Source organism: Canis lupus, chromosome 8 (assembly GCF_003254725.2).
Source record: "Canis lupus dingo isolate Sandy chromosome 8, ASM325472v2, whole genome shotgun sequence".
Lineage (NCBI taxonomy): Eukaryota > Metazoa > Chordata > Mammalia > Carnivora > Canidae > Canis > Canis lupus.
In genome coordinates this window covers 2048695-2076509 of record NC_064250.1, presented here as the reverse complement: position 1 = coordinate 2076509, position 27815 = coordinate 2048695, and the positions used below count along the sequence as shown (strand labels likewise).

Here is a 27815-nt window from a genome sequence, read left to right as displayed (position 1 = left end):
TCCACTAAATGTGTTTTTCTGGTAGTTTCTTGGAGCTGCCATGTTTGTTTTCAGAAACATGGTTGTTCTAGTTTAAACCTGTATCCCGGGATCCCTGGGTGGCTTAGGGGTTCAGCGCCAGCCTTCGGCCCCGGGGCGTGGTCCTGGAGACCCGGGATCGAGTCCTGTGTCGGGCTCCCTGCGTGGCGCCTGCTTCACTGTGAGCCTGTGTCTCTGCCTCTCTCTCTCTCTCTCTCATGAATGAATAAATAAAATCTTAAAAAAAAAAAAAAACCTGTATCCCCAGTCATCTTTCTTGTTGAAAAGAGGAGTTGGGGTGCAATTTCATCCTTTTCCGATGTTGTTTATGATTATACAATTAGAAACTACCAAAGGTTAAATGGTAGAGAGGTAGTGAAGTAAGTTATTCTTTACTGATTTTTTAAAAATTTTTAATTTTCTATCGATCTTTAAGTGATACTGTGTTAGAAGAATACATAATGCCACAGGAGAATGTTCTTTATAGCATGTTTAATTAAAAAACCAGATCCAAATCTGTTGATGTGTTATAATTCCAATTTAGGGCAAAATATATTTAAAATTGGAGGGATGTGTGGAAAAAAACTCCTGGTTATCTCTGAGACTGAGGAAGAATTGTCTTGTGTGAATAAGTAACTTGGAATTTGAATATCTCTTACAATGATCCTTTAATTTGATCAGGATTTTTTTAAAGCTGCATTATGTTATTAGCCACATCTGGTATCTCCCCACACTGCCTGATGTCCCCCGTCTCCACTACAGGACTCTCCAGAATCTGAGCTCCTCGGGAGCTCCATGTCCCATTTGGGGTTTTATGGGGTGTCACGTAGCATTGCTCTGTGTTGGGCTTTCCGATCACACCTTCTGGAAGCCAGGTTTGTGTCCCTCCCTGAGATGTCTAGCAAGGTCTCCTAGAGTCGGAGGCCTGGCTCCTCTTCGTGAAGTGGGGGCCGAACCGGCAGGTGGCTCTGTAGATCAGGCTGCTCCATCCTGAGGTCGAAGCCTGGGGCCTCAGGCCTGGCTGGGCATTCTGCTGTGGCTACCGTTTCATTCCGACAGCAAGACTCAATTTTCCTGTTTCTCAAAATACCTATCTATCTCTTCCTTCCTTCCTTCCTTCCTTCCTTCCTTCCTTCCTTCCTTCCTTCCTTCCTTCCTTCCTTCCTTTTTGTTTTGAAGATTGGTTTACTTCTTTGAGAGAGAGAGAGAGAGAGAGAGAGAGAAAGCCCACCTACCTGCATGTGTGCACCCCGGGGCCAGGCAGAGGGAGCTGGAGAGAGACAGAGAATCTTAAGCAGGCTCCACACCCAGTGTGGAAGCTGACTTGGGGTTCCATCTCAAGACCCTAAGATCAGGACCTGAGCCAAAATCAAGAACCAGACACATTACCTGCTGTGCCACCCGGGCACCCCTCAAAATACCTTTAATACAGTCCTTACTAAAATTTGAATTTTTGTTAGATGTTGGGAATGAATTTGACCCTTGGTTATGTCTTTGGAAAAAAGGCAGGACCCCCTCCTCCCCCTGCTGTCCTCACTGTCCTCCTGACCCTTGTAAAACAAACAGGTGGGATCTGACCTCTGAGGTGAGAAAGCCCCTCCTCCTTTCCCTGTCACCGTTGCCCTGCGGACCACACAGGGGACACAGAGATGCAGAGGTGGCTTTGCCTTGGGGTCAGGGGTGAGGCAGGGAGTTTGCTCTGGAGGAGAGGTTCCAATACCCGCCCCCCCCGCCCCTCCCTGGGGACTGGGACTGACTGCTGGGCTGTGCCCCAAGTAGGGAGCCCCCAGGGAGGAGGGCAGCAGGCCTCAGAGGCGGCCTGCTTGGACAACGAGCCATGGCAGTGGGGTCACTGCCCGGGAACAAAGGAGCAGTGTTGTCAGAGTAGAGGAGGGGAGGACAGGGGTCAGGGCTGGCAGAAGGCCTTCCCAGCTCCCCAGCGGCGTTGGAGGTTGCTCTGTCCAGCAGGTAGGTGCTTCTTCCTCTGCGGTGTCTCCCAGCCCCACGCGTCCACGCAGGGGAGAAATTCCTTAGCATTTCCAGTTCTTGGAGCCACGTGCTCTCCCTGCCCCTGGTATTGAGATGATGGGAGACAGGGCAGCACATGCTTTTGGTCGTGATCCCAGGGCCTAGAGAATAGGGTCAGTGTTCCAGGGCCTCTGGAGGGGAAGTAATTATGGGAGCTGGATGAGAGAACCCTGTGCTCCCGTCACAGACCATGCTCCTCCCTCTCGAGGCCGGTGGTGGTTCAGAAAGCCTGCCAGGCTTGTGGGGGGCTAGTGGGGAGGGTGCTACTTGCAAACAGCAAAGGCCTGCGGGTCAGGTGGGCCACCTGCCCCACCGGAGTCTTCGAGGAAGGCACACACATTGAGGGGTTCATTGTCTCATTGTCTTCGATTTTATCTTAAACCTCAACAAGATATTTGCAGTTTTTCTCATACCGTCACAGGGAGGCTGTGTATTGTGGCCTTGACCACGCGCCCTTGAATGTTTCAGTTCCCTGTCCCCATGCGGGCATCCTGGGACAGGGCTCCATGCTCTCCCCTCCTGGTAGGATGTGGACAGCATCCATCTGGTTGTATGTCCTGGTGGCGTCCTGGTGGCAGGCTGTGAGCACCTCGGGAGGGGTTTCACTGAGCACACCTGTTTCCTGGCCTGCGTGAACACGCTCCTTGGGAATAAGAACATCCTGAATTAGTCATAAGAGTGCTCAAGTCAAGGTTGGGAAGGGGTGTCCACCAGGTCCACATCTCCCTTCCCACCAAGCTTCGTCTGGAATACCCAGGCCCACCATCCACAGCCACAGGCCTCAGACCTTTAGAGACCTTTGTGGATGCTCAGGGTCCAAGCCTTCAGTTCCCAGCCTGACCTGGGCTTGGTTGAATCTTGGCTCTGCTGTCTCCTCGTACTGAGGAGGCTGGGCAGATGCAGTGCAGTGCCACCAGGGCACCTGTTACTAGTCAGCCTGTGTTTATTGCTGCCCTGCTCCCTGTTCCCTACTGTCTCTGCTGCCCGGAGACCCCTGCTCCCAACAGCCCTGCTCTCTCTACCTTCTTCCCAAGGCAGTGGGGCCCGTTTGGCCCTTTGCTGACCTCTCACTTCTGCCAGCTTCGAGATACAGAATTTCCAGAGCACCTTAGTGTGCAGTGTCGCCATAGGCCTGCATGGTGTATGGTGGCAGATGACACATGAGGGCAGTGGCCCCACAGTCTTCTCGGCTCAGCTCAGCAGCCACCTCCTCTGATTCGATGTCCTGACCCCCACTTGAATAACCACACCTTCCTTTGTGTCCTCGCTGTATTATGGCCGGGTGTTCTGGAAAAACCACATCCTTTTTGGCCTCGCTGCCCTGACAGTGGCTGTGTCTGCCCCTGCCTGGGGTTCAGTCCATAGGGAGTGCTTGGTTTTCACTTGCTGAGTGAATGACCATGAAGTGGTGTGACCAGGGCCCCAGGGCCCCAGGGCCCCTCAGCCGCTGAGTGGTGGGGTTTGTTTCTGAGGGGATGGTGAGCTGGGGAGAGCAAGGCCCAGTCCTGGGAGGAGAGGGAGGACCCAGGGAGGGGGGTGCTCCCAGGGCGTGGGTGCCCAGAGCACATCAGTGCTGCCAGGTGGGGTGGGGGGAGGCCCGTGGAAGCACCGTGGCCTGAGAGGTGGAGGGGGGGCAGGAGAGCCGGTACATCGAAGTGGAGGGAACCATGGAAGCCTGGCCCCACTGTGAGGGCACATAGGGCGTGCACCCTGGTGCACTGCCTCTGTCCATTGCCTGTGCACTGGAGCCAGGCCCCTTCTGTGCTGCAGGCTGTGCTCGCGGCCCACCCCTTCAGGGTGTTCTCTCTTGGGGTTCACATCTCAGCTGCTGACTTGACCCTTGGTTGGTGGATCATTGGGCGCCCATTCAGCCAGCCGTGGACTTTCTCCATATCCCACCCCTTACAGGCTCCGGGTTTCGGGAGGGCCCAGGTAACTAGGGTGCACCCTGTCCTCCAAGTGGGGAGGCATAGCAGATGCATCATCCTAACCCAGGACTGTTGGGGCTATGGTGGAGTTTACCTCCTATTTCCTTTCCTGGTGAAAGGTTCTGGAATAGCACACAAACAAGTAAATATATAACTAGGTAGGGGGACTGGAGTCACCTTCTGAGGAGGCCTGTGGGGTCCCCAGAGGGAGGAAGAGACCTCTGTGTCAGAAGCAGGAAACTCAGGAACCTCTCTGCATTCCAGAAACCCAGTGGCTTTACCCCCAGTTGATGTGGGTTTTCCCACATCTTCCTCTTCTGTGGAGGGGGGGGTGGTTGCCATGGGAACCACTGCCTGCAGCCCGGCAGTACCAGGAGGGGGAAGCTAGTTCCTAAATCAGCTGTTGTGGGGGGAGGGAGGGTTGCTGTTGGGGTGGATGAGGGAGGAGGGCAGCTGGGAGGAAGGTGCTGGGTCAGGGGTTGGTAGGGACCTGTCCGGAAAATACTAGACTGCTTTAGGGGGCTCTCACTTTGGTATCAGAACCTGCTCTTTTCTCCCTATTCTTGGCCTTGGGGAAAGGCTGGTGGCCAGCACTCCCTGCCCCACCCCGTGGCGGGACTCTGCTGTGTAGGCACCCACTCCACCCTCGGTGGTGGCCCCCCAGTTGCCGTATAGTCCTCCCCACCCAGCAGTACTGCTCTGGCTGTAGACCTTTCTGTTTACCCCCGTGCTCTGCCTAGGAGCCCTCTGTGCCCTGCAGTTACCCTGCTGTGCTTGTGCACGCACGCACATGTGCGCGCGTGCACACACACACACACACACACACACGGCTGTGCTCTCCCGTTACAAACCCTCTCAGGCTCCCATGGCCCTGGGACTCTGTGTGGCCTTCTCTCGAGCCTCTCTCCTCATCGTGGTAGGCTCCTACCCCTTGGCTGACCTGACTCCAGTGCTCTGTACTCAGGAGCCAGTTCTGACATGACCTCTTCCCTGACAGAGCTTACTTTCTTTTGGTTTCTCTTTTGGATCCCCCCACCCCCATGGCTTCCTAATCTCTCATGCATGCTGTGCTCCTGCCTTGGCCACCCTGGACGTCCTTGTTTGTGGATTACTGGTCTGTTCTCCATCTTTGCTGGCCCTGCTCCTTGTGTCTGGACCAAGCCTGGGGGCCTGGCCCAGGGAAGGTGCTGGGCGATGTGGAACAGGGCAGAGTGATCTGTGGCTGACAGGAGACATTGATAAAGGTTCCTGGGGAGACGAGAAGCGGCAACTGCATCGGGTGAGGTAACTCTGCCAGTTGATACAGTGGCTGTTCCAGTGAGCCGTCCGAGGCACACCTGCGCTAACAGTTTAAACTCGACGTCACCCATGCCAGGAAACCATCCTTGACCCTGTCCAGGATGACCTGGCTTGATTCAGGTGACCCTGGAGTCCTCCTCTTACTGGCAGGGCTATAGTAAGGCAGGCCCTGGGGCAGAAGTCTGAATTTGCTGATTAATTTGTAGACCCTGGGAAAGCCCATGCCCAATTTCGCCCTGCTGCCCTGCTCTAGAAAGTGGTTCCTTTCACGTGACCCGAGGGCCTTTTTGTATCTCTGCTTTCACTCTGAGTATCTTCTGGCGTCTCTGTGTCTTGACCTCCAATGTGGTTCTTGAGCAGCTGTTACCTCAGTGAGCGGAAACCCATCAAGCCCTTTGTAGGAGGCCCAGGCTCACCCTGCAGACAAGGACTAGCTTCACCGGGTACACGAGCTGTCCTGCCTCTTGCCACCTGTTGACCTGAGCTTACAAGCAGCTGCTCAGAGCCACAGAGCACATCACTGTCTGTAGCGTAGTTTTCCCTCCAGGAGTCCTTGCAACTCCCCAAGGTCATCATATGCTGCTCCAGGACATCACTGAGCAGAAGATAGTCAAGGGCATCAAGCTGCCCCCTCGCTGCTGGTATGTGTGTGATCCGTGGGGATTTCCTCCCATCGCAGAGCCAGGGTGGGTCACATGCATTTTCTAGACTCACCTGTGGTGATTCAGTCAAGTTTCTAAATTCTGTGAGCTGGCATGAGTTTTCCCAAGTGAATCCGAGATCCCACTGTGTCAATCTCCAGCACACATGAGCTTTTTTAAGCACCCAAGAAGTCCTGTGCTAAAGACACTTGTTTAACTTGACCCACGGCCAGCACCTTTTCAAGCGATTTTGAGTGCTGAACTCTTTTTCATAGAATGTGCTTAATTTTTTTTGAAAAGCTCCTTCATCAATATTACATCAAATGCCAGTTTGGGAACGGCCTCCAGGAATGGTCTTTTTTTGGACTGGAAATAAGTGAATACAGCGAGCGTACTGCTTTGGGGCTTAAAATATAATCTATGCAGGCTTTGTAGAAGTTTGACTCAAAGTTTTCCTGCCTTGTTGTTAAAGAGGGTACGCAGAGAGTATGTATTTTTGGCTTGGCTCAGCCATTTGTGACCTGAGCTGCCAGTTGCCATTCTGGGAGGAACATAGAGATAAAAGATACATTGAGATGTGTTTTCCGTTTTCAGCAGAAAAAAAACATCCCAGGCTGTGAGTCAGGGCTGGGTGGGGAAGAAGAGAGCACGGCTTGGGACATGAAGTGGGGCTCCCACCAAGGGGTGGGCAGCTCTTCTCATGTCAGGAGCTCTTGGGGCCAGACTCAGAGGTCTCAGTGGGGCCCGGGGCCCTCATCTGTAAGACCGGGCCCACAGGCTCTCTTTGAAGCATCCTAGAGTTTGAAGTCCTTACCTAAGCCCCTTGTTCTGTGGGGCCAAAAAATGACAGCAACCGAAGGCCAAGTATGAGTGCTTGCAGCATGTCCTAGGCGGTGTTGGCACCTTGCATGTGTTAATTTCCAGAATGGTCTCTCCAAAGGGAGCCGAGACCACGACTCCCTCCCCAGTGCCTTCCAGTGGCTTCCCCTCCCCCACAACCACATTCCCAACTCCTGATCTGGCCCTTGGAGGCTCTGCGCAGCCTGCCCCCTCTCCTTGTCCCCCTTCACCCGGAGATCCATTCAACACAGCCTCTGCTAGGGGTTCCACACTGGCTTTCCTAGTTCCTTGGAGCTCCCTTCCCTCGGATCTTTCCTGGGCTTTTCTTGTCCCTGTCTCAGCTCACATGGTGCTTCCTGAGGGAGCCTTGCATTATTTCCCTGGGCTGCTGTAACACATTCCCACAGCCTGGAGCCTAAACAACAGATTAATTGTCCCACCGTTCTGGAGGCCGGGAGACCGGGTGTGGGTAGAGGAGCTTCCTTACTAATTGCATCTGCAATGACCCCATGCCAAATAAGGTCACATTCTGAGACACTGGGGGTTAGGACTTTAATATAACATTTTTGGAGAGCACAGCTAAAACCTTAACGGGCCTTCTCTGATTAGGACCCCCACCCTTCCCATCATGCTCTTTACACTGCTTTATTGACATAATGTGTGGTGGATGCCTGGAGGCCTCCTATGTATGTTTATGCCCCACCGCCCCCCTCACTAGAGTATGAGGTCCTGAGAATAGGGCCTTGGCCATCTTATCTACCACTGTGTGTCTTCAGTTCTTGGGCCATGCCAGGCCCAACGTATTCACTCACAGGAATGAATGAATGTACGCACACGTGGGCAGATGAGTGAATGTGTGGATGAAAACACAGCCCTGTGAGGCAGGTACCCTTGTCCTCATTTACCACCCACACACTGAGATTTCAAGAAAACAAGAACCAAATGAAGGACAACGGTCTTTTATGTATGATTTGTGAACTGCTGGCGATTTCTCTTTTATTTAAATCTGAAAGCACAGAAGCAAAGATTGCTATTATGCATTCTCGATGTTTTGAGAGTTTGCCAAATGGGACACGTTATACCCCATTTTATTTTCGCCCTTTCCTGTCATTTCTGCTGAATGCAGATGCTCACCCTGGTAACCCACAGGGTGTTCTTCTCACCTTTGTCACCATGTGTGCCCGGCACACTGTGTGAGGCTTTGGTGGGTGCGTCGGGCACCAACTTCAAGTTTACTGTCTGGGACAGAGTTTGGGATCCAGTCAGTAGTGTTCAGTCTGAAATCCTCTGTTGGAAGTGCAGGGAGAGCACGGCAGGGGCCTGGGGAGGCACTGGCGAAGAAGTGGTAGCATTTGAACTCCTCTGGCTGGGAGCGCAACTGGAGCCCTAGACTTCATGGCAGCTCAGGCTTTTAGCTCTGGGGGACGGTCAGGTGAGATGAGCTGAAACCTGTCTGTGAGAGTCTTGTCCCTGTGCCTCCTTTCCTTGTCCACCCTCTAGGGTCTCTGAGGGTCAGTGTCTGGTGACTCTTTCATCCTGCATTTTGCTCAGCTGTAGATACCTATGATCAGGGGCCCCCAAGATACCCCTGGTCTATCTGCTTGCCAGGACAAGACTCAGGCCCAGGAAGCTGCTTGGGCCACCAGAATGTGGCAGCTCCTTGCTCTGCCCTTCTGTGCTGTGGTTGGAGCCCTGGCATCTCTAGCCCCCAAGAGGTCATGGCCTCTTGGCTTGGCTAAGAACACAGTTGCCACAAAGCCATCCAGGCTCTCGGACAACATGGAAGCAGTATCCTCCCCACAAGGTGCATTTCTTGGAACTGGTGGGGCTGGAACTGGTGTGTCCGTGTTGTCTGGTCGATCTCCAGGGCTTGTGTGTCCTTGCTTGCTCAGGGGAGCCTGCGGGTGATGTAGTGTCTGGGACTTGAGAAGTCTTTGAAGAAGTCAAAGTCAGGGAGCACCCCCTCCCTGAGCCCAGCACCAGTGGCCTTGGGTGGGTGAGTGTGTCGAAGAAAGAATGAGGTGTGGTGGCCATGGGGAAAGGGGTAGGTAAGAGTTTGTGGTCAGGAATCCCTTGGGCCTGCCCCCTGTTGGCTGTGACCTTGGACAACTTACCTGATCTCTTTCTCTCTGTCTTGTTTTCTTAATGGAGAATGTGGCTAACAGGTTCCTGGAGGGGTGGTAATATAAGTGCTCAATAAGCATTGTGTGAATGGGTGGGTATATGGATGGATGTTCGGAGTCTTCAGCCTCAGGGTTCAATTCAGTGCCTGTTTGTGGCACCTGGAAGAGCCAGGCCCTGTGCCAGGCCACGTGGGGGTCACAGGGAGGAAGACGGGACAGTCCCTGACCTTGGCAAGGATGCACAGGCTGTAGAGAAGCCAGTGGTGTAAGCATGATGCTTGGGAATCAGAGTGTGCAGGAAAGTCCATTCTGAACCTGAACGGCAACTACTGGGGGGCATCAGTGGTGGAGGAGCCAGCAAAAACTGATGAGAGGCCAGGGGCACTGAGTAGAGAAATCTAGGAAGGGAGAGGCAATGGCCCACTCCTGGGGATCTTGCTTGTTAGAAGGCCCGCTGTGGGCCTGCATGCTGCTGGGCTTTACCAGCACTGTCTCATCAAATGCTGGAGGCAGGTGTCCTTGGCTCCATTTTACAGATGAGGAAACAGGCTCAGAGAGGTTGGTGGTCACTGACTAAAGGCCCAGGCTCGGGCATGGGTGGCTCAGTGGTTGAGCATCTGCCTTGGGCTCAGGGTGTGACCCCAGGGTCCTGGGATCAAGTCCCACATTGGGCTCCCCACAGGGAGCCTGCTTTTCCCCCTTCCTGTGTCTCTGCCTCTCTCTGTGTCTCTCATGAATAAATAAAATCTTTAAAAAAATAAATAAATAAAGGCCCAGGCTCTGTCCACTACTTCCAGCATTCCTGCCAGTACTGAGACCTGGCATTGGGCACCCAGTGACAGAGATTGCCCTGGCTGGGCATGTTTGTCAGCAAGCCACTGTAACAAACTTCCCAGCATCTCAGAGGTTTAACACAGTGAAGGTTCTATTTCTTGCGTGTGTCATATTCCGATGGTGGTTTCTCTAGACAGTGGCTCAAGACTCTGGGTTCTCTTTATTGCGTGACTCTCATCCCAGAGTCCTTGTCTCTAGAGACATGGACGAAGTCAGAGATCTGACCATAGCCTGGGGCCTGGGCATCCCGTCGATGTCCTCTGATGGTGGGAAGCCACGAACAGCTGCTCCTTCTTCTCTGCTGCTCTCTGGGTGATGGAGCCCTGGCGCCTCTGGCCAGCAACCAAGGAGAAGAGAGCCAGGGTTCCTTCTGGTTCTGATACCTACGCTATGAACTGGGAGAGGTTTTCAGTGAGCCCCTTGTTGCACTTGAACAGACCAGGCTGGTTAGGTGGACACGGCTGACAATGAGCCATCTCTGTATGATTTGGAAAGGGGACCAGAAGGACAACAGTGGAGGCCGTCACCCTTTACAGCTGGCTATCCCATCGCTTACTGGGTGGCTAGTGTGTGTGCTCTACGACCTGGGTAATTAGTAATGAGGGTGCAAGTGCATGTGGTCTGCGTACATGTTGTGGAAGTGTCCGTGTCCTGGGCACTCAGAGCTTTAGTTACTGGAGTCTTGTCCTCCACGTGTCCTGCCCATCTGTGTCCCTGGGTGTGTGTCCTGGCTCCTCCTTGACTAGCTGTGTGACCGGGGTCCTTGGGGTCCTCATAGGTATAATGGGGATAACAATTGTTTCGCCTCCCAGGTGGTTGGGGGCTAGCTCACAGTGATGTCTGCACACAGTAGGTGCTCCGTGCCTGTTAGGTGCTGGCTGGGTTTCGATTCAGGTCTGGCTCCAACATGTGCTCTTTATATGTGCTGCTACCTGGTAATTTAAAAAATTACGTAAGTAATACACCTCACTGATTAGAAACTAAAGAGTGAGCACATGTACGCTGCTCCCCATAGCGTCCCCTGGTTCCTCTGGAGAGTGCCACTTTGACGAGCGTCTTGTGACCTTCATCATGTACAAGCAGTGTGCGTGTAAATCTTTTCTTCTCCCGTAGGTAATGCTCCGTACTTGGCAGTCTGCACCCTCTTGGAGATCTCTCCTTCTCAGTACAGAAGACACTCCCCATTCTCTCCTGTGGCTGTGTGCTGTTCCGTGTCAGGGTTCCCATTAGATGCCTGGTCTGTCCCTTTTGGTAGACTTTTGTCTCCTACTTCCTCCTTCCCCCTTCCTCCTTCCCCTTTCCTCCACTTCCTCCTCCCTCATCTCCCCACCCCTCCTCTTCTGTGCAGCCTTGCATAGCAAATACAGTAGCAATGCCTGACTTTGCACTTCACCTGGGATCGGTTCCTAGAATTGAACCTGCTGTGACTTACACTTGAGACAGATACGACCAACTTGTTTCCTCTTGAGATGATTTGGATTTGCACTCCCCCCACCTTGGGTTTGAGTCCCTGTTTCCCCACACCCCGATCAACAGTGTTTTATCAATTTCTCAGACCAGCTAATCTGGTGGGTGAAAACTGGTATCTTAACGTAGATGTAATTTGCTTTTGTCTCCTATGTGACGTTGAGCATTTTCTAACACTTACGTGCTTTGGAGCTGTTTTTATTCACTTTTCCATACTCATGTCTGAACATTTTCTTTTGTTCACTTTTTATTTTTGTAGTGTTGTTTCTTTATTGGTGATTTGTTGGAGCTTGTTATATATCAAAAAACCAGACATTGGTGACATGAGTATACCACGTTCTTCTCAGCAGAAAGATTCAACGTCAAATCACTGGTTTCCCCTAGATTGCCCATAAACATAACTTGCCCCCAGCCCCAGTTCTATTCTAGAAGACATGTAGAAAACAAACAAATGAGCATGACTTTGAGGAAAATTCTGAAAAAGGAAGAATAATGAGGGGGAACTCACTTACAGCTACTATAATTAAAATGACTTGGGGGGAGGAAAAGGAAAGCCAAACCATTGTGGTTATTGGTGCCAGACCATACAACTTAACGGAGAATCGAAAAAGGGCAAAGTAAATGTGGGGGTTAATATATGAAAATAGTGGAGTCATCTACTGAGCCAACACAGCATGCCACTGTTGGCTCAGTAGAGGCTGCCAAGCCAAGCGCCCTGAAGCCAGCAGCCCCCCATTCAGGGCCGACACCTGTTTAACATCCTCATTTTGGCACCTTTTTCACTTGACTTAAGGTGCTTTTGCCACAATGGCAATCTCTACTTTTCTACGATTCAGAATGTATTATGTTTTCATTTCTTTGATTCTTTGCACCTCAATTTTTTTAAGTTCTCTCGCAGATTCTCCAAATATTTATTTTTTATTTTTATCATTAAATCTTTGCTCCACCTAGAATTTATTTTGGTGGGAGACAGGAGGGTGTGCATCTACTATAATTTTTTCCAGATGGATACTGAATGATTGCAGCAACATTTATTAATAATCCATCTTCTATCTCCTGTTTTTTTTTTAATACCACTGTCTTCATCTATGGACTCCATGTTTATTTAGCTCTTTTTGGAGCCATGGGCAAGACTGTGCTGGGGTGCCTGTACTGTGGCGGCTCCAGATGGATGCAGTCCGGCCTCCAGTCCACAGACCCATGTCTTAGACCATGCTGCTGCTGCTCCTGTCCCTGCTGTCACCCGGAGGACAGAGGAAAGCAGAGGGCTTAGGAACCCCTGTCCTGGAGCCGTGAGGACAGGGGGGCAAGAGACCTAGCTCCCCTAATTGCTTATGCTTATACAACCTCCGTCAGGTTGGGTAGCCCCCCAGAATGTTCTTTGCCACATCTATTAAGTGGTAGCAGCCTCCCCTGCTTCCCAGGGACATTGGAAGGATTAGAGGAAATACCTGTGGGATGGGCTTAGCACAGCAAGCACCCTGGGCATCTGCAGGGTCCTGGTGGTGCTGATCATCAGGAGTGCTCAGGCAGAGAGAGGCTTATCTCGAAGCCAGAGAACATTCAGCCTCACGTCAGGAGGAAGATCCTAACTGCCGACATCTGTGTGTGGGGGTGTTCTGTTCACACGGGGTCGGCTCCTGTGTCCTTGTGGCGTGCTGGGGTGGTTTCAGGAAGGATGTCTCCTTACCCCTCTGCAGGGGAGGCAGGGGGCTGGACACTGCCCTGCCCTCTGTGCTTAGGGTGGCTGAGGAAGAGGATGGGCTGGAGGGAGCAGGGTGTGCTAAGGTCAGGAGGACTCTGGGTTTGCTCCTCTGCCCAGGGATGGGGGATTAGGAGGGAGCACCCCCCATTCTGAGACGCTCACTCTCTCTGCAGTCAGCCTTCTTTAACATGACCTTTGACTCCTCTTCCCATGGGACTGGATCTGCCAGCCCTTTTCATGCTGTTTTCTTTTTTTTCTCCAGTCTGTGGCTTGTGTGTTCCCCTCAGGACAGGACCAGGCTGGTGCCTGGCACCTAATGGGAGGGTTTGGTTTCCATGCCCTGACTCCTGCCAGCAGCTACCACTGAGAACCGGAGCTTGTAGGAAGCAGCACATTTCGCAGAGCCACGCAGGGTCAGGCAGCTTCAGGGGCTGTTCTCAGTGGTGCTGGGTGTGGCTCCGTTCGGGGTTTCCACCTTTCCATCCTAGAGGATTAGACACTTAATCTTCTCTTGTACAGGATAAATCCCCATTGCCTTATTTCATCTAAATATTGAATTATAATTTAAAAAAAACACCCAACAAAAGCCCAGTCTCAACCTGATAAGCTACCTGTAAGTTACCTTTTGCTTTCTTTAACTTTTCTCCCCTTTTCCTTCCCTTCCATTCTTTTTTTGTTTGAACAAATGGGAGAAGAAAAAACACAGGGGCACACAGTTAGGACTAGGGTATGCTGTATTAACAAACAACCCAAAATCTTCACAGCTTAAACCAGGGGGTGGTTGTGTCTCATCCCGGCCACACGACCCTGGGGGTCTGCTGGAACTCTGTTTGAAATTGCTCAGAGATCCAAGGCTCCTCCACCTTGAACATTGCCAATCCTGTGCCAGCACGGAGAGCATTCAGGAGGCCCAGGTACCTGCAGCTAAATGCTGAGCCAAGAGGTGCCAATTCACACTGTCTCACAGCTCATTGGCCAGAACCAGTTACTTGATCGCATCCAGTGGCAAGTGAACCAGGATGTGCATCCTGCTGTGTGTCTCGATGGGCTGCTATCCCCACAGTGACCTGTGTGCCCAGATCCTCTCATGTTCCGGTTGTGCTTCCTTTCTAGCTTTGTCCACAGCAGACGTTGGTTCACATGGTTGGGGCACACCGCTTTACCCTGTGCTAGTCTCCACTAGGCCTCCTCCTAGTGGAGGAGTAATTCTTTTGTACCCTCTGGTGTGGGTGTACCTGTTGTTACGGTACAGCCAGTCTCATTTTGGGGACGTGTATTCTGTGTCCTGTGTATTTTGTCGATGTGACCTCAGCAAATATCCCTGGACCAGGAGTGATTCTTCACCTGTTGATTTTTTTCCTTAGGCCAGCACCTTGGGAATCGTCTCACTGGGTCAAAGGGCATGGTTGTATTTATCTTTATAATCTACCCTTGAACCTGGCTCCCTAGCATTGGACAAGGACCAGGGTTTTCTTATCTCCTAAGAACCTGGGGTTAGCCATTTTCTTAAGGAGCCACGCTTGCTGAGTGGGTATAAGTTTTTTGGCTCTTTGAAATAAAGTCAGTTTGCAAACGCCCAGTACTTTGGAACTGTAAAGTATGTTGGTCATGATACTGTGAACTCAACTTGGCCCCTCACCTTCTGGGAGAGAAAGGTTTTTCACTCTTCCTCCTTAACCAGATCACTGTGTGTTATTACCGAGGAATTGGAAACCAGTTACTGAGAAATTTGGGAATCGGGTCAAGAGGTGTTGGCGACCATCCGCTCCCCCTCCTGGGGCTGGAGTGCCTGCAATGACCAGCACTGTCCCAGCAGCCCTGCCTGCTGATGTTGGTGGTGACCTGCAGGTGGCCTCCTGCTCCTGACCCCTCTGAGGGCCACTTTGCTCTCCTTTGCGCGTGAGAGTTGCTCTTGCTGGGGAAGAGCCTTCAGCCTGCTCTCCCCAAGTTGTCTTTTGGAACCAACCTTGTGGGGAAGACACGTGGGTGCTGTGTCTTCCAAGGCGGGGCTCCCCTTTGGGGTCTGATCATGAGGCAGTAGATCTGACTTTTTCTTCAGTGGACACCTGTTACTGCATGGCGAGCCTTTACATATTGGAGATGGGGCAGTTCTGTCCCAGATGCCCAGAGCCCTGGCGAGCGCAGAGGAACAAAGCAGACAGGCACCCACATGCCTTCCCTCCAGGCTGTTTTGTCTAGACCCTGATCAAGGCAAAACTTTTCATGTAGTAACTTACATTTGAAGACATACCACTCCACAGGAGTGAACTAGAGGAGAAGGGGATGATGGCAGGAGAGAGACCCGGGTCTCAGGCAGCTGTAACTCCATGACCCTCAGTCCATTCCTTAATTTCTCTGTGACTCAATGTCCTCAGCTGCACCTCATGCAGGAAGCTCCTATCAGCATAGTATGTGGCCCATGGTAAGAACTTTCCAAATATTAATCGTTATTAACAATGACAGTAAGTTTTATTGTGGTAGCAAACCCTTTGAGGAGTCTCATGTGAGTCAGTACAAGTGACCTAGCTTTGCAAGATTCAAATTCTGCCTTGTGCTTGAGCCCTTCTTTATAGAAAGTCAGGGAAATTTCGACTGGTCAGCAATAATGTGAATCGTAAGAACAGGAAAATAAAAGAACTGACATTTATGGAGCGTGCTAGTGAATAGGAAAAACATGCCTCCTGTGATTGTCCTTTACTCTCTCATGTGTACTACACACTCAGAACACGTCTAACACCAGGTGTGCGAGCTACACTCTAACCCTCACTGCGTGTCCTGCAACTTACCTCAGTTCTGACAGCCTCTGTCTGGAGATAGTATTAGATCCACAGCCAAAGGGCTCAGTCCCACAGGCCTGCTCCCCCACCCCACACCGTTCAGATGCGACTCTCAGGTCCAGCTTGTCAACTGTGCTCCTGACCGGCCAGATGGCTCTCAATTGGAGGATCCCAGGACCCCCTCCTCAGGTTTGATTAATTTGCTAGAGCAGCTCATAGAACTCAGGAGCAATTTCCTTCATGTTTGCTGGCTTATTATATGGGGCTATGTTAAAGGATCTAGTTGAACATCCAGATGGAAGAGAAGCGCAGGGTGAGGTATGTGGGAAAGGGTGCAGAGTGCCCTGTCCTCTGGGAGCACCTCCGTGTGTTCACCAGCCTGTAAGTGGTCCAAGCCCTGCACCTTTGGGATTTTTATGAGTCTTCATTGTGTTGGCACAATCCATCATTAACTCCATTTCCAGGCCCTCTCCCCTTGCTGGAGGACAGGAGATGGGGCTGAAAATGCCAAACTTCCAATTGTGGCTTGATCTTTCTGGTGACCAACTTCCATCTGGAAGCCCACCAAGCTGTGCCTCATTAGAACAAAAGACTGTGCCAGCAGCTAGGAAGTCCCAGGGGGAGGCTGCATAATCTTGCTGTTGGCTGGGAACAGTTAGGAGTCAGCATGAGCTGTGAGACCTCAGTGTGTTATTTAGCCTCCATGCCTATCAGGGGTCCTGATCGCAGGCTGTTGCAAGAACTGTATCAGGTCATGTGCGTAGAGTGCCTAGAATAGGGCCTGGTCGGGCTCTATACTTACTAGAGAGTCTGCTTGAGATCCTCTCCATCCCTAACCCTCTACCACTCCTGCCTTGCGTGCACTCTCTCCCTCTCTCTAAAATAAATAAATAAATCTTAAAAAGAAAAGAACAGGGCCTGGCTCAAGGCAAGTGTCTGAGACCTGACCCTAGCCACAGGAGGGTGGTCTTCAGCCTCTCTGACTCCTGCACGGCCTCCATTTACAGCCTGTCTGGCCGTTCAGAGAGGTGTAGGTTGTTTACAGCAGCCCAGACTTCTGCAGGCACCAAATACCTTGCATCTCGCATCCAGGGAGGATGAGCAGCCTTAGCATGGTGTGGGAGCCATTTTCCCAGGTCCCTTGCCTCCCTGATGAGCCCCAGAGATGGTCTTACTTTTTTTTTTTTTTCCATATCTGGCTGCTTCTTGATCCTGTCAGGGAAGCACGTGTGGAAGTTTGGGAGAGAAGGAAGACCAGCACCCTCTGTTGGGGTGCCCTCCACTGCATACATGCTCTCTCCGTGGGGGCTGTATCAGGGTGCCAGTCAGGGGTCAGTGCCTTTGTGCAGAGGTGGTCACCTGTAGCCCCCGACGCATTGGCAACGAGCAGTGCAAGTTGAGAACTGAATGCGGATGGTTTCTGCAGCTGCCCCTGCCACATGCATTACATTCCACCTTTCTTCCCCCATTTTTCCCTCTCCCTCCTTCTCCAGGAGGCTGTTTCTAACCCCCCAATAGGAAGGAATCCCCCAGCTTTCTGGAATGTCCCTTCTAGTTGGTCTGCATTGTTTACTTTGTTCTTCAAAACACTCAGTTGAATTTAGCAAACTCTTCTTACCTCAAGCCAGGAACATGTTCTAGGTCCTCGGGATGCAGTCTCAGCCCTGGTTGGTGGGGGATCTCGGGATCTGCTGGAAGAATATGTTAAAGAAATGACTTGATATTTGGAAGTTAAATTGCAACCCCGGCAGGATGTGCAAAGGGTCCCAGGACTTTGGGTGAGACCAGGGAACCATTAAATCTTCCTGTTTGGGGTGCAGTGAGTTGAGAAGTCTGGAAAAGCATTGAACTTTGGAGCTGGGACTTGAGAAGTGAGTGAGAGCTCACTGTGTGGATGAGGGCTTGTGGGCAGGGGGACATTCTAGGCAGACAGGTGGCTCAAGCACAGGAGCTTGTACCCCAGGCAGGACTGGAGCGGTGTGTGGCCGTGGCATTTGGCTCTGCTTCTGCAGGGCCCCGGGACATTCACGTCACTGGCCCAGAGTCCTGAGAAGGGAGTGCAGGGGCCATGTGTGCCAGGCACCCAGGAGGTGCCCAGAGAATGCTCGTTGAGTGAATGAGTGAGCAAGCAGTGGTGGGATGTTATCTAAGCACTCAGGGCGGCGTTAACACCGCATCTGCTGTAGAGCAACCCTGTGCCACATCGGTAAATGTGATGTTGTAATCCACCGAAACAGCCCAGTAAGGTGTCGGGAATAGTGACGTCCTCATTTTATGGATGGGAAAGTGAGGCACAGAGCAGTTTCCGGCTGTGATGGGGTTTCCAGGCGTCTGCCATGCCCATCTTCCTCTCCTGATGAGGTCAGTGGGGGCCAAGGGGATATTCAGAGCCTAGATCACTTTGAATACTGGGCCAGGCACGATTGGGTCGATCGGGTCACTTGCTATGGAAGTCAGAGGTGACATTCCAGCCACTGGGGTTTGCAGGCCTTTGTTCCAATCCTCCCGGCCCTCCCCCCTCCAGCCAGCCTCCCATCATAGTTGCTGAGGGAAACACTGGGCCCTTGTTTCCTCTGAGTCCTGAGCTCTGAGCGCTGCGCAGAACACCGTCCTGCCTTGGCCTCACAGGGTGGCGTGACTCGGAAGCATGGCACCCACAGATCTCCTCCGGCCACAGTGGGCGGCCCTTTCATTGAGACATCCTTGTTCCTGCTGAGGAGGATCAGACCCCTTCTGCAAGGGAGAGCAAGTCTCTGAGAAAGTTCCCTTCTCTGGAGGCTGAGTGTGGCAGTGGAATTGAGTGGCAGTGGAAATGAGTTCCCTTCCCCACCCTATCTGGGAGGTACAGCTGGCCCACCAGGGTCCCCTCCTCTGCAGGAATACCTAGGCCCTGCCTGAGCACCTGTCCCCAGTGGGCTCCTTGAGAGGACGGTGGACTATTCAGGGTGCATGTGACTTACCTGGCCGCTTGAGGAGAAGCCACGCTGGAGAACTTTCTGGAACCAGTGGTAACTCCAGTCAGGCCTCAGTAAAGATGCTGCACAGAGAGACGGCTAAGCCAGGACCAGACCAGGCCTGATGTGCGTTCCAAGCGGCTGTTCTTGTGAAAGGGTTTTATTGGCATAAAAATGCTTGGAAAATATACAAAAAGAGGTGGCAGCCTTCCAGAACTCAACTGTTTACCTTCGTGGAGCGGCTGGGAATGTGGAGAGCTTATTTTCCCAAACAGCCCGTGCACATCAGATCTGCAGGGCGCAGGCAGGTGCCAGGCTGGGATGAGCTAGGGGCATCTCCTATGCCCACCTCCTTTCCCAAGCTCCCAGGACACATTTCTGTCCCCTCCTGGCCCACAGGAGAGCTGGGAGCTTCTGTCTGGAGATGGGTGTGCTGCTGGGGTTGAAGTTGCACTGTGTGACCACTTCTCTGACCCACTTCTCTGCCATTTCCAACTGCCTTGGTCTGAAAATTTTGGCCTGTTGTTTGTGGTGCCTATTACAGTGGAGCCACAGGTTAGGGCAAATATGGGTTTGTGTCTGTGGCCTCTTTTGAGAATTTGTTCCTTTGCCCATGTGACCACTTTCCACTGGCTTCACTCCCTTCCTTCAAATTCTGTTTGTTTTGCTTTGTTTTCCTGGGAAGTGGGTCTGGATGGAAACGTAATACTGAATCCACAGACAGGATCAGGAGGGTCCATGCAAGTCCCTGTGTTTATCAAAGGGGAAACTGAGGCCCAGGGGGATGACAAGCCAGGCTTGTGTGCAGGCCCAGAACACTTGGCACCTCAGCTGTGGGGCCTCCCTCCAAGCCCCTACCGGGCCGTTTCCCAGCCACAAGGCTTTGCCCGATAACTTTTCCTCCCTGGGCTCTTGGTGTCCTGGTCTGTGACAGTGGGCTTGCTGTGAGACCAGCAAGTGCTGCTTCCCTTCCCACCCAGGAGCCCTAGAGGGGTCAGCTTCTTAGCCAGTCTGACTTTTGTTCTAGTTTGTATGTAAGCTAGTCACCACTGGGTGACAGTATTATTGTGAGGTCCAATTTTTTTTTCTTAATAAGGGAAATCCCTTAACATCTTTTCTGGCAGGCAACAAAAATAGGGGAAGAGTTAAGAATACCACCAGGAAAGAGTTCTTTCTGAAGGTTTGACCTTTAGAAGAGTTTAAATAAGAGAGGATGACAGGGTGTGGGCTGGGTTGGGGCAGCTGCCAGGACGTGGTGAAGCTCACAGAGTGGCAAGCTATCACCACCCCTGGCCGAGGGGACAAGAGGAGGTGGGTGGTACTGGGAGCCCTGGGGACAGGGAAGACTTGGGAGAGGGGTTGCATGCTTGATAGGGAATGTGAGGATGGTGGGAACAGACCCTGGTCTTCTCTCGCCCATCTTCTCTTGTGCTTCCGTGGGCCCCTCGGCCAGAAGCCAGGACAGGGCAGCCAGGTGGTTGTGGCACTAGAGCTCCACCTCCCAGGGCTAAGTGGGCTTTGGTGATGGGGGCAGGCACTGAACTACAAGCAGAGCCTCAGATCTGCATCTGAGCACCACCATCTCATCACTGTCAGACCCGAGTGGGTCCCCACTTTCCTCATTTGTAAAATCACTTTCTCATCAGGTGGTTGGAGAATAAGAACCTAGCCTGATGCCTGCCTGGAGTGAACATCCAGAGCTGTCATATGACTTCTTTGCTAGGAGTTTTTGAAACAGCCTGGCACCCTGGAGGGAGTCCCACTTGTGTGGGGGTGGGGACGGGGGTAGGCTGGTGGCTTTCTCCAGCTTCTGCTGAGGTCCTCGAGGTCAGCCAGGTGCCAGGCTGGCACTGCTGACTCCAGGGAACTGGACTTACAGGTGATGGTGGCTAGGTGCCGGGCGACAGACATCTGGTGGGTCAGGAAGCATGGTGTCAGGCCGCCCCAGCTGTTGGCAGGTGCTCCTGTCTTGGGGTCAGGTGGTGGCGACTGTCTGTCAGCTGGGTGGCTCTGGCTCCCTTGGGACGTGATCTTCCCAACCCCTTGTTCTTGAAAAAATAAACACAGCCCCCCATGGAGCAGGGCCAGTCGCGCCCATGGGGCCCGGGCAGTTGCGCACTCCCTCTCTGTGGCTGTGATGAGCCCTGATTCCCATGTGTGTACCTTCTGCACCTGGCAGCATGGGGCCTGGGGACAGAAACACAGACATGGGGCCTGCCGATGACTTCTAGAGGCCCAGTGGCTTCGTGCCTTCGTCCCTGTCTGCATTTTCCATGAGTACCAGCCCCTCTCCTGCCCCCTGTCCCAGTGCTGCAGGGATGTACAGGGATGAGGTGGGGGTGGGGTGGACAGCGGGGCCATGGGCTCAGGTGCTGATGCTGATGTTTTTCTCCATGTCCTCCCCCTGCCCTGACAGCTGAACCTTAGCCGGCCCATCGAGGAGCAGGGCCCCCTGGATGTCATCATCCACAAGCTCACCGATGTCATCCTCGAAGCCGACCAGAATGACAGCCAGTCCCTGGAGCTGGTGCACAGGTTCCAGGTGAGTGAGGAGAGTGAGGAGGCGAGTCCCGAGAGCGGCTCTGGGCATGTCTACGGCTGGAGCAGCTATCTCGCTGTGTACCCCCGGGGAATGGTTGTGCAGCTGCCCTGCGAGGGCCTCAGTCTCCTTGGTAACATGGGATTGACCAGCGCATGGTTGGTACCCCGTCCGCTCTCTACCTGTACAGACGTGCTCCACTGATGAGAGCATCACCGCTTCCTCATGGCACGTGACCCGCGGCATGCCCGGTCCCGGTCTCCGCCTCTGAGTTGCCCACGTATTGGAAGCCTCCTACTGTGTGTTGAGAAGGGACCCCAGGGGCGGTGGGGGTAGAGCAGCCTTCCCAGCTCCCAGCCTTCCCAGAAGCCAGCCTTGGTGGAGAAGCCCTTCTCTGCTCGCTGCTCTGACCCCTGTGTGCCTGTTTCTGAGCATGGACAGTCCTCTTGGCTGCTCCCTCCTCCCTGTCCCTCCACCTCTACCCAGGTCTCAACCTCTCAGCGACTGCCCCCCACCTTGGGAGGTGCTGCCTCTGCCCCCCCACTGACCTGCCCTGTGTTTTCTCTGGTGTGGACAAGTACGCGATTCATTCCTCAGGAGAACAACTTGAGGGGGCGTAGAAAACAAAGTCATGTTGTCAGTGAAAATGCAGCAACGTGGAGGGCCTCCCTGGTGGGAGGGCTGCTTGAGCATGCTTTTCAGCCAGTTGTTCCTCACCTTAGGATAGCCAGGTCACTGCGAGAAGTAAAGGCCCGGGAACATAAAAGTGCCTAATGTCTGCTGCGTGTGCACCTCTGCTCCTGTAGCAGGGTCTTCAGCACCACTGTCACTGTAATACTGCTCTTCTGGGTAAAGGGCTGTCGTCCCCAGCCAGCCCCAGGCCCTGGGAGTTCAGGACCACCCCCCTGGGGAGACACCCATCCCTTGCTTCCCAGCCAGGTGGTGGCTGAACTGTGACAGAGGACCCTGTCCCTGTGCGCCGGCCTTGGGAGAAGAGAAGGTTACAGGGAAAGAGCACATCAGTGGGAAGTGGGGACCGGTGGCTCTAGGGTTTTAGCCTCTTGGTGCATTTCCCATGGAAGTGTTGCCTGAGTCCCCGGAGTCTGTCCCAGACAGGGTGCACACACTTGGCCACCTTCAGTGACCTCGGTGGAACCTTCCAGCCTGGGTATTTTGGGGATAAATGTTCACTGCACTCTGTGCTGGAGCCTGAAGCCAGATATCTGATAAGGCCAGGACATTTCCTTCTTTGTGAAGAGAGCAATCCTTTGGGGAAAAGGGTGACAGGCTGAGCTTTCCAGAGGCCCCAGGAAAGGAAGAGACAGTGGCCGAGGGCCACTGGAAAGAAGCTTCAGGGCCCTGAAGCCCAGGGAGAGGCCTGTGCGGCTACACTCGGGCCTTCCTCCTGCCCCAGGGTCCCCGACTGCTGACCGAGTTACCCATACTGCTGTAGGGTGTGAGCCAGACCAGATAAACTGGCACCTAGCCTTGGTCCCGCCCCTGGTTTTCTGATTCTTGTATTAATATTTATGCAAGACCTTGAGGAGGAGACATTGACTCGAGTAGGTAGGGACCCCAGCTCAGCAGCAGGGAGGCAGAGCCCAGGGCTCGGGTTTGTTTCTGAAGTTTGTAGTGAATAAGAATGCAGAGTGAGATGGTTTTCCCCAGAAGGGGCTTGTCATGAGGGGCCTTCTCTGGATGCCACGTTCAGGGCCCAGGAGAAGTGAGTTGAGGAATAGGAGTCTCTGAGGTGTCCCCCCAGCCCTCGAGCATCCTGCTCCTGGGATAGAAAGGAATTCTGAGCTCACAGGTTATGCTTTCTTTCCTGGCTGCCTTTGAGGAAAGGTGGGGGTGTAGGCCTGGGGTTCCTTGCACATCACTAAAGCTGGTTGCTTTAGAAACTACTCCCCCCAAGCCTTTTTTAATATTGGCCCCAAGAGAACTTTGCTTGGAGAATCATCAGGATGATTCAGTTGTTTTTCTGTCCAGAGTTCACGGGGAGCCAGTAGCCTGGTGCCGCCATGGCTCTGCCTGAGATCCATCTATCACTGAGCAGACCTTGGGGGTCCTGCCCGTGGGGGCAAGTGTGGCCGGGGTGGTGGGAGGGTCTCCATCCCTGTGCTTGGGGGTGTCCTGGCCTCTCTTGAGCTGTTTCCCCAGGGAGCAAAGAGAACCTTCTCACTGTGGCGCCCTCAGGGCACAGCTAGCAGGGCTGGGGCAGTCCTCCTCCTGCCACCTCTTCCAGCCTCAGAATTGCCCAGAAGGGTTACAGTGATTGTGTTCTGTGGGGCACGTGGAGCTGAAGGTGGATCTTCCTGGGGCTTTCCCTGAATGAGCATGGAGGAAGGAGGTTTGCGTCTAAACTGATACCTATTTCCCTGCCTGGACCAGCTAGAGGATTGCTAAGTGTTCTGCAAACACTAGGGAGGACCTAGCCCAGAGGGGAGGCCCATGGGGAAATAGGGACCACCCTCACAGCCCCTAGAGTGATGAGTTAGGGCTGGTGCCCACCTGATCACTGCGTGTCCTGGTGTTACACCGTCCTGTGCCTCCTGTTTGCAGTGGTAACAAAGACTTCGTTCAGTCTTGCGCGAGGCCCATGAGACGAGACCTACAGAGACAAAGCCTGCATGATCTGGCCATCTTCCCCACCCACATCCTCACCTCGCCCCCCACCCCCACCCCTGTGCCTCAGGCTCTGTGCTCTTGCCCGCCTCAGGGCCTTTGCCCAGGCTGTCCTCGTGCTTGGGATTCCTTCTTCACCCCCAGCTGTCAGCTCAGGTGCCCCTCCCTCAGGGTGGCTTCGCTGACCATCTCACTAAGGACACAACCGCTACCCTAGGCCCTCCTACCTTTCTGCGTTTCATTCCCTCCGTTGGGAAATGCATAATGCTCAAGCAGTTGGTCCTGTCTGTCTGTTCATGCAGGGGTTAGCTGCATGTTAGGGCAGGGGTTGCCTCCGTGTCAGGCTCACCAGAGATCCCATTGTCGCACGTGGTGCCTGTTGTGTAGCAATTGTGCCCGTAGATGGTGAAGGAAAAGAGCATGGTGGGTGCTGGCTTCATTCAGGGTGCCCTGCTGGGCCAGAGGAGGAAGTGAAGGGCTCGGGGTGGGGGTGGGGTGGGAAGCAGGACACGAGGAAGGGTCATGAGGCAGATGGCACTGCCTGTCGGGTGTGTGTGAGGGTTCCTCCGGACTGGGGAACCACAGGATGAACAGGTTGGGGAGAGATGGCTTCTTCTGGCCAGGCCATGGAGCTTGGACCTGATCTTGCAGGCGAGGTAAGGGTGATAAGGTCAGATTTCCCTGGAAAAATGTCTGACTCTTGATTTCCACTCGTGAGATTGAGCCCCATGTTGGGCTCCATACTGGGTGTGGAATCTGCTTAAGAGTCTCTTTCTCTCTCTCTTTTTAAAAGTTTATTTATTTATTCATGAGAGACACACACAGAGAGAGAGGCAGAGACACAGGCAGAGGGAGAAGCAGGCTCCATGCAGGGAGCCCGACGTGGGACTTGATCCAGGGTCTCAAGGATCACATCCTGGGCTGAAGGCAGGAGCTAAACCGCTGAGCCACCAGGGCTGCCCTCCCTCTCTCTCTTTTTAAAAAGATTTTATTTATTTCAGAGAGAGAGCATGAGCAGGACAGAGGGAGAGGGAGCAGCAGACGCCCCGATGAGCAGGAAGCCCAAGGTGGGGCTCGGTCCCAGGACCTTGAAATTACGACCTGAGCTAAAGGCAGATGCTTAACCAACTGAGTCCCCAGGTGCCCCCTCTCCCTCTCTTTAAAAAAAAAAAAAAGCTGCTATGAGCTTTTATATACACATTCGCACTGCTGGGTCATGTGGTAGCTGTTGACTTGATGCAGGGACCCCTGGCACTGGCCTTCCCAGGGCTGCGCTGACATCCCCCCCCAGCAGAGTGTGAAGCCTCGGTGTTCCTACCTCCTCGCCAGCACTTAACCTGACTTCCACTTCAGCCATCCTAATGGGTGTCACGTGGTATCTTGGGGTTTTCATTTAAGCTCTGTGATGGCTGCTGACATCAGGCATCTCGTTCTGTGCTTCTTGGTCATTTGCACATCTTCCTGCAGCCCTCCTTATACTTCACGTGTAGATGTCTGGAGCCCATAGATTTATTTGCCTTTTTTCCTCCTTTAGCCTCCTGTGTCCCAGAGCAGAATGCTTGGGAACGCTGCTAATAGAGCCTGCTGCCTGGGGCCAGGGCTCTCTGCACTGCTGCTTTTTGGCCGGCCTTGGGAATGTCCCCCACACTTCAGTTCCCTTATCAGTGAAACAGGGCCAGTCTGCATCCCTGTCTCCGAGGGCTACGGGAGGACCGGGTGTGCTGACTGCATGAGCACCCAAGCACTGGGCCTGGGCTGGTGGATCCTGGAGCCCAGGCGGGGCACCTGCTGCCTCTGGCCTGTGTGGCACCTGCCCCCCCGCCTCCCAGTCAAGCTGCAGACTCCAGTTCCTCTGACATCAGAGGGGTTGGTGGGGCTCTGCTGCATGTCTGGGAGCTGGGGTGACTGGGCAGCTCAGACAGGTTGTCATCGTGGCAAAAGGAGGAGAACTCTGTGAAGCAAGCTCCAGCCCTTAGTTTGTGCCCCAGCACAACACTTGCCGTGGACTCTGCCACGTGAGTGGCCTCACCTATTCTCATGGCTGAGCCACACCACAGGGAGGTGGGCACGCGCGCATGGTCAGCTTGCAGGCCAGGGAACCGGATGCGGTGGAGATAGTGCAGCAGCCCCACAACATCCTTTCCTCCCAGGAATTAAAAACGACAGTTGTCATGAGGATTGAACAAGGAAGATGCGCCATGCCCTTAGAACAGCACTCACTCTGAGCGTGTGTGCTTGTGGATACGTGTTCCCTACTCTCACGGTGAACGCCTGGGTGTGATGACGTGTGTTCACCAAGTGGCCACAGAGTCAGGCCAGCTTCTTCGTATTAGTATTATTACCACCACCCCAGCACAAGCACGGCTCACCTGAGCCGACCCGAGAGTTCTCAGTCGTGATTGTAGTCAGCGAGGCAATTATGGAAATGTCCCCTAATTGGAGGTATCCCTGTGACAGGAGTAGAAAGGTGCATTGACTTTAACAGGAGGCAGGGCTGGGTGGAGGTCTGAGGACTCAGGTCCTAGGCCCGGCTCCGCCCCTGGGGCCTCAGTGGCCCTGCCTGCTACCCTGGGAACGTGCGAGGATGGCAGCATGGGGTGGAGGCACTGGGAGCTGCGGTTGCCACGAGCAGCAATGATCCCCTCCAAGACCACAGCTCCACTTACCTCCAACCCCTGGGGCTCCGAAATGATTTCATGTTGGCCCAGATCACAACCTATCAACTTCTGATGTAGGCTGTGTGCCGCATGTTGGAGGGGCAGAGTGGAAGCAGAAGCAGCACAATTTTGTTGTTCTGGACCTTCTAACCTGATTAGGGAGAGAACATCTAAACCTAACAAAAAAATAAGTGAATTTCTGTCTATTTGGGAGCAGAGCTTAGTGGCATGTGGGCTCCCTGGCTGGGGGGTGTCAGAATCAGAATGCTGGGTGCCAGCGAAGGGTCTGGGTGGTCACCATGGAACCTTGCGAGAGGCTTGTGCTTCTTCCCAAGTGGGTCCCAGCTGACCCCCTGTTCTTTGGACACTCCACATCTCTTAGCTCATTTTGTGCTTACTTCAATCCCTGGGAAAGTGGAATTACTTCCCCATTTTTCAGGTAAGGAAACAGGCCCAAGAAAGGTAAGGCACTTGCCTGGGATTGCTCAGTTAGAACTGGACGGCCAGGATTGTAGCCTATGTTCTTCCAAATATGCCTCGGGGCAGCTTTGGCTGGCAGGTGACTGACCCTTGGGAGGGTGAAGGCCAGTGATCCGGGGTCACCTGAGGGAAGAGGTCACCATCTGGGATCACCTCTGGCACCGCTGGTGCTACACAGTGATGAATGTCAGCCAGCAGATCCCAGTGGAGGCAGAGCTGGGCATAGCTGGTGACCCTGGCCTCAGAGGACAGGTCTGATCCTGGGGTGGCCCTGAGGTCAGCCTCTTTGTGACTATTGCCCTGGGTTACAAGGCCACCCCCACACCCCACCCCCCACCCCCCGCGGGTGGAGATGGCTATACAATCTCCCATTGTGTGCCCAGGTCAGGCGTTGGTGGTGAATCATTCCTTCTCCCCAGGGGAGGTTGGTGCCATTTAGTGCCATTAGCCTTTCCTGCATGGAGCGGAAGATTGGTCCCCCAGGTAGACCCACGACTTTATGACCCCATTTCCAGCCCCCAGCAGAGCTGGACTTTGCACAGCACTGGGTGGCACAGTGGGAGGGCATGGCTGCCCTGGAAGCCTGCACTCTGACCCAGCACACTGGCTGTGTGTAGATGGTCAGTGTTCCACGGCAGAGGATTTGAGGTATGTTGGGTTTTAGAAATACTAATGTTTAAAAAAAAAAAAAAAAGAAATACTAATGTTTATAAATAATCAAGTTTTCCAAGGTTGAAGAGGAACTTTTCTTTTTTTTTTTTTTTTAAGATTTTATTTATTTATTCATGACAGCACAGAGAGAGAGAGAGAGGCAGAGACACAGGCAGAGGGAGAAGCAGGCTCCATGCGGGGAGCCTGATGTGGGACTCGATCCCTGGTCTTCAGGATCACACCCCAGGC

The 27815-nt window shown here is 53.3% G+C and overlaps 1 protein-coding gene and 2 long non-coding RNA genes across 9 annotated transcripts in view; 1 reads left to right on the top strand and 2 right to left on the bottom strand.

Annotated features, from left to right (window-relative positions):
* ITPK1 (inositol-tetrakisphosphate 1-kinase) overlaps positions 1-27815 on the top strand; it is a 180785-nt gene that overhangs the window by 72445 nt on the left and 80525 nt on the right. For 5 of the 6 annotated variants that reach the window (XR_004818218.2, XR_004818215.2, XM_035720055.2 and 2 more), the window contains exon 4: positions 21031-21156. Coding sequence is in view for 3 of the 6 variants with exons in the window: in XM_035720055.2 (XP_035575948.1) it covers positions 21031-21156 (126 nt within the window). In the remaining 3 variants the exon portion in view is untranslated. Of the gene's footprint in view, positions 1-21030; positions 21157-26785; positions 27564-27815 lie in introns of those variants that run through there. The other variant, XM_035720056.2, reaches the window with a different exon arrangement.
* LOC112672684 (uncharacterized) lies at positions 2398-3649 on the bottom strand. The gene is made up of 2 exons (XR_007412641.1): positions 3111-3649; positions 2398-2689 (listed from the first exon to the last, which is right to left on the bottom strand). It is a non-coding gene; the product is annotated as an uncharacterized LOC112672684 (long non-coding RNA).
* LOC112672685 (uncharacterized) lies at positions 21151-26639 on the bottom strand. 2 transcript variants are annotated; one of them, XR_004818219.2, is made up of 5 exons: positions 26445-26639; positions 24006-26226; positions 23665-23764; positions 21702-21888; positions 21151-21282 (listed from the first exon to the last, which is right to left on the bottom strand). It is a non-coding gene; the product is annotated as an uncharacterized LOC112672685 (long non-coding RNA). The 2 variants fall into 2 exon arrangements; XR_003144421.3 differs by having other exon boundaries at positions 21151-21888.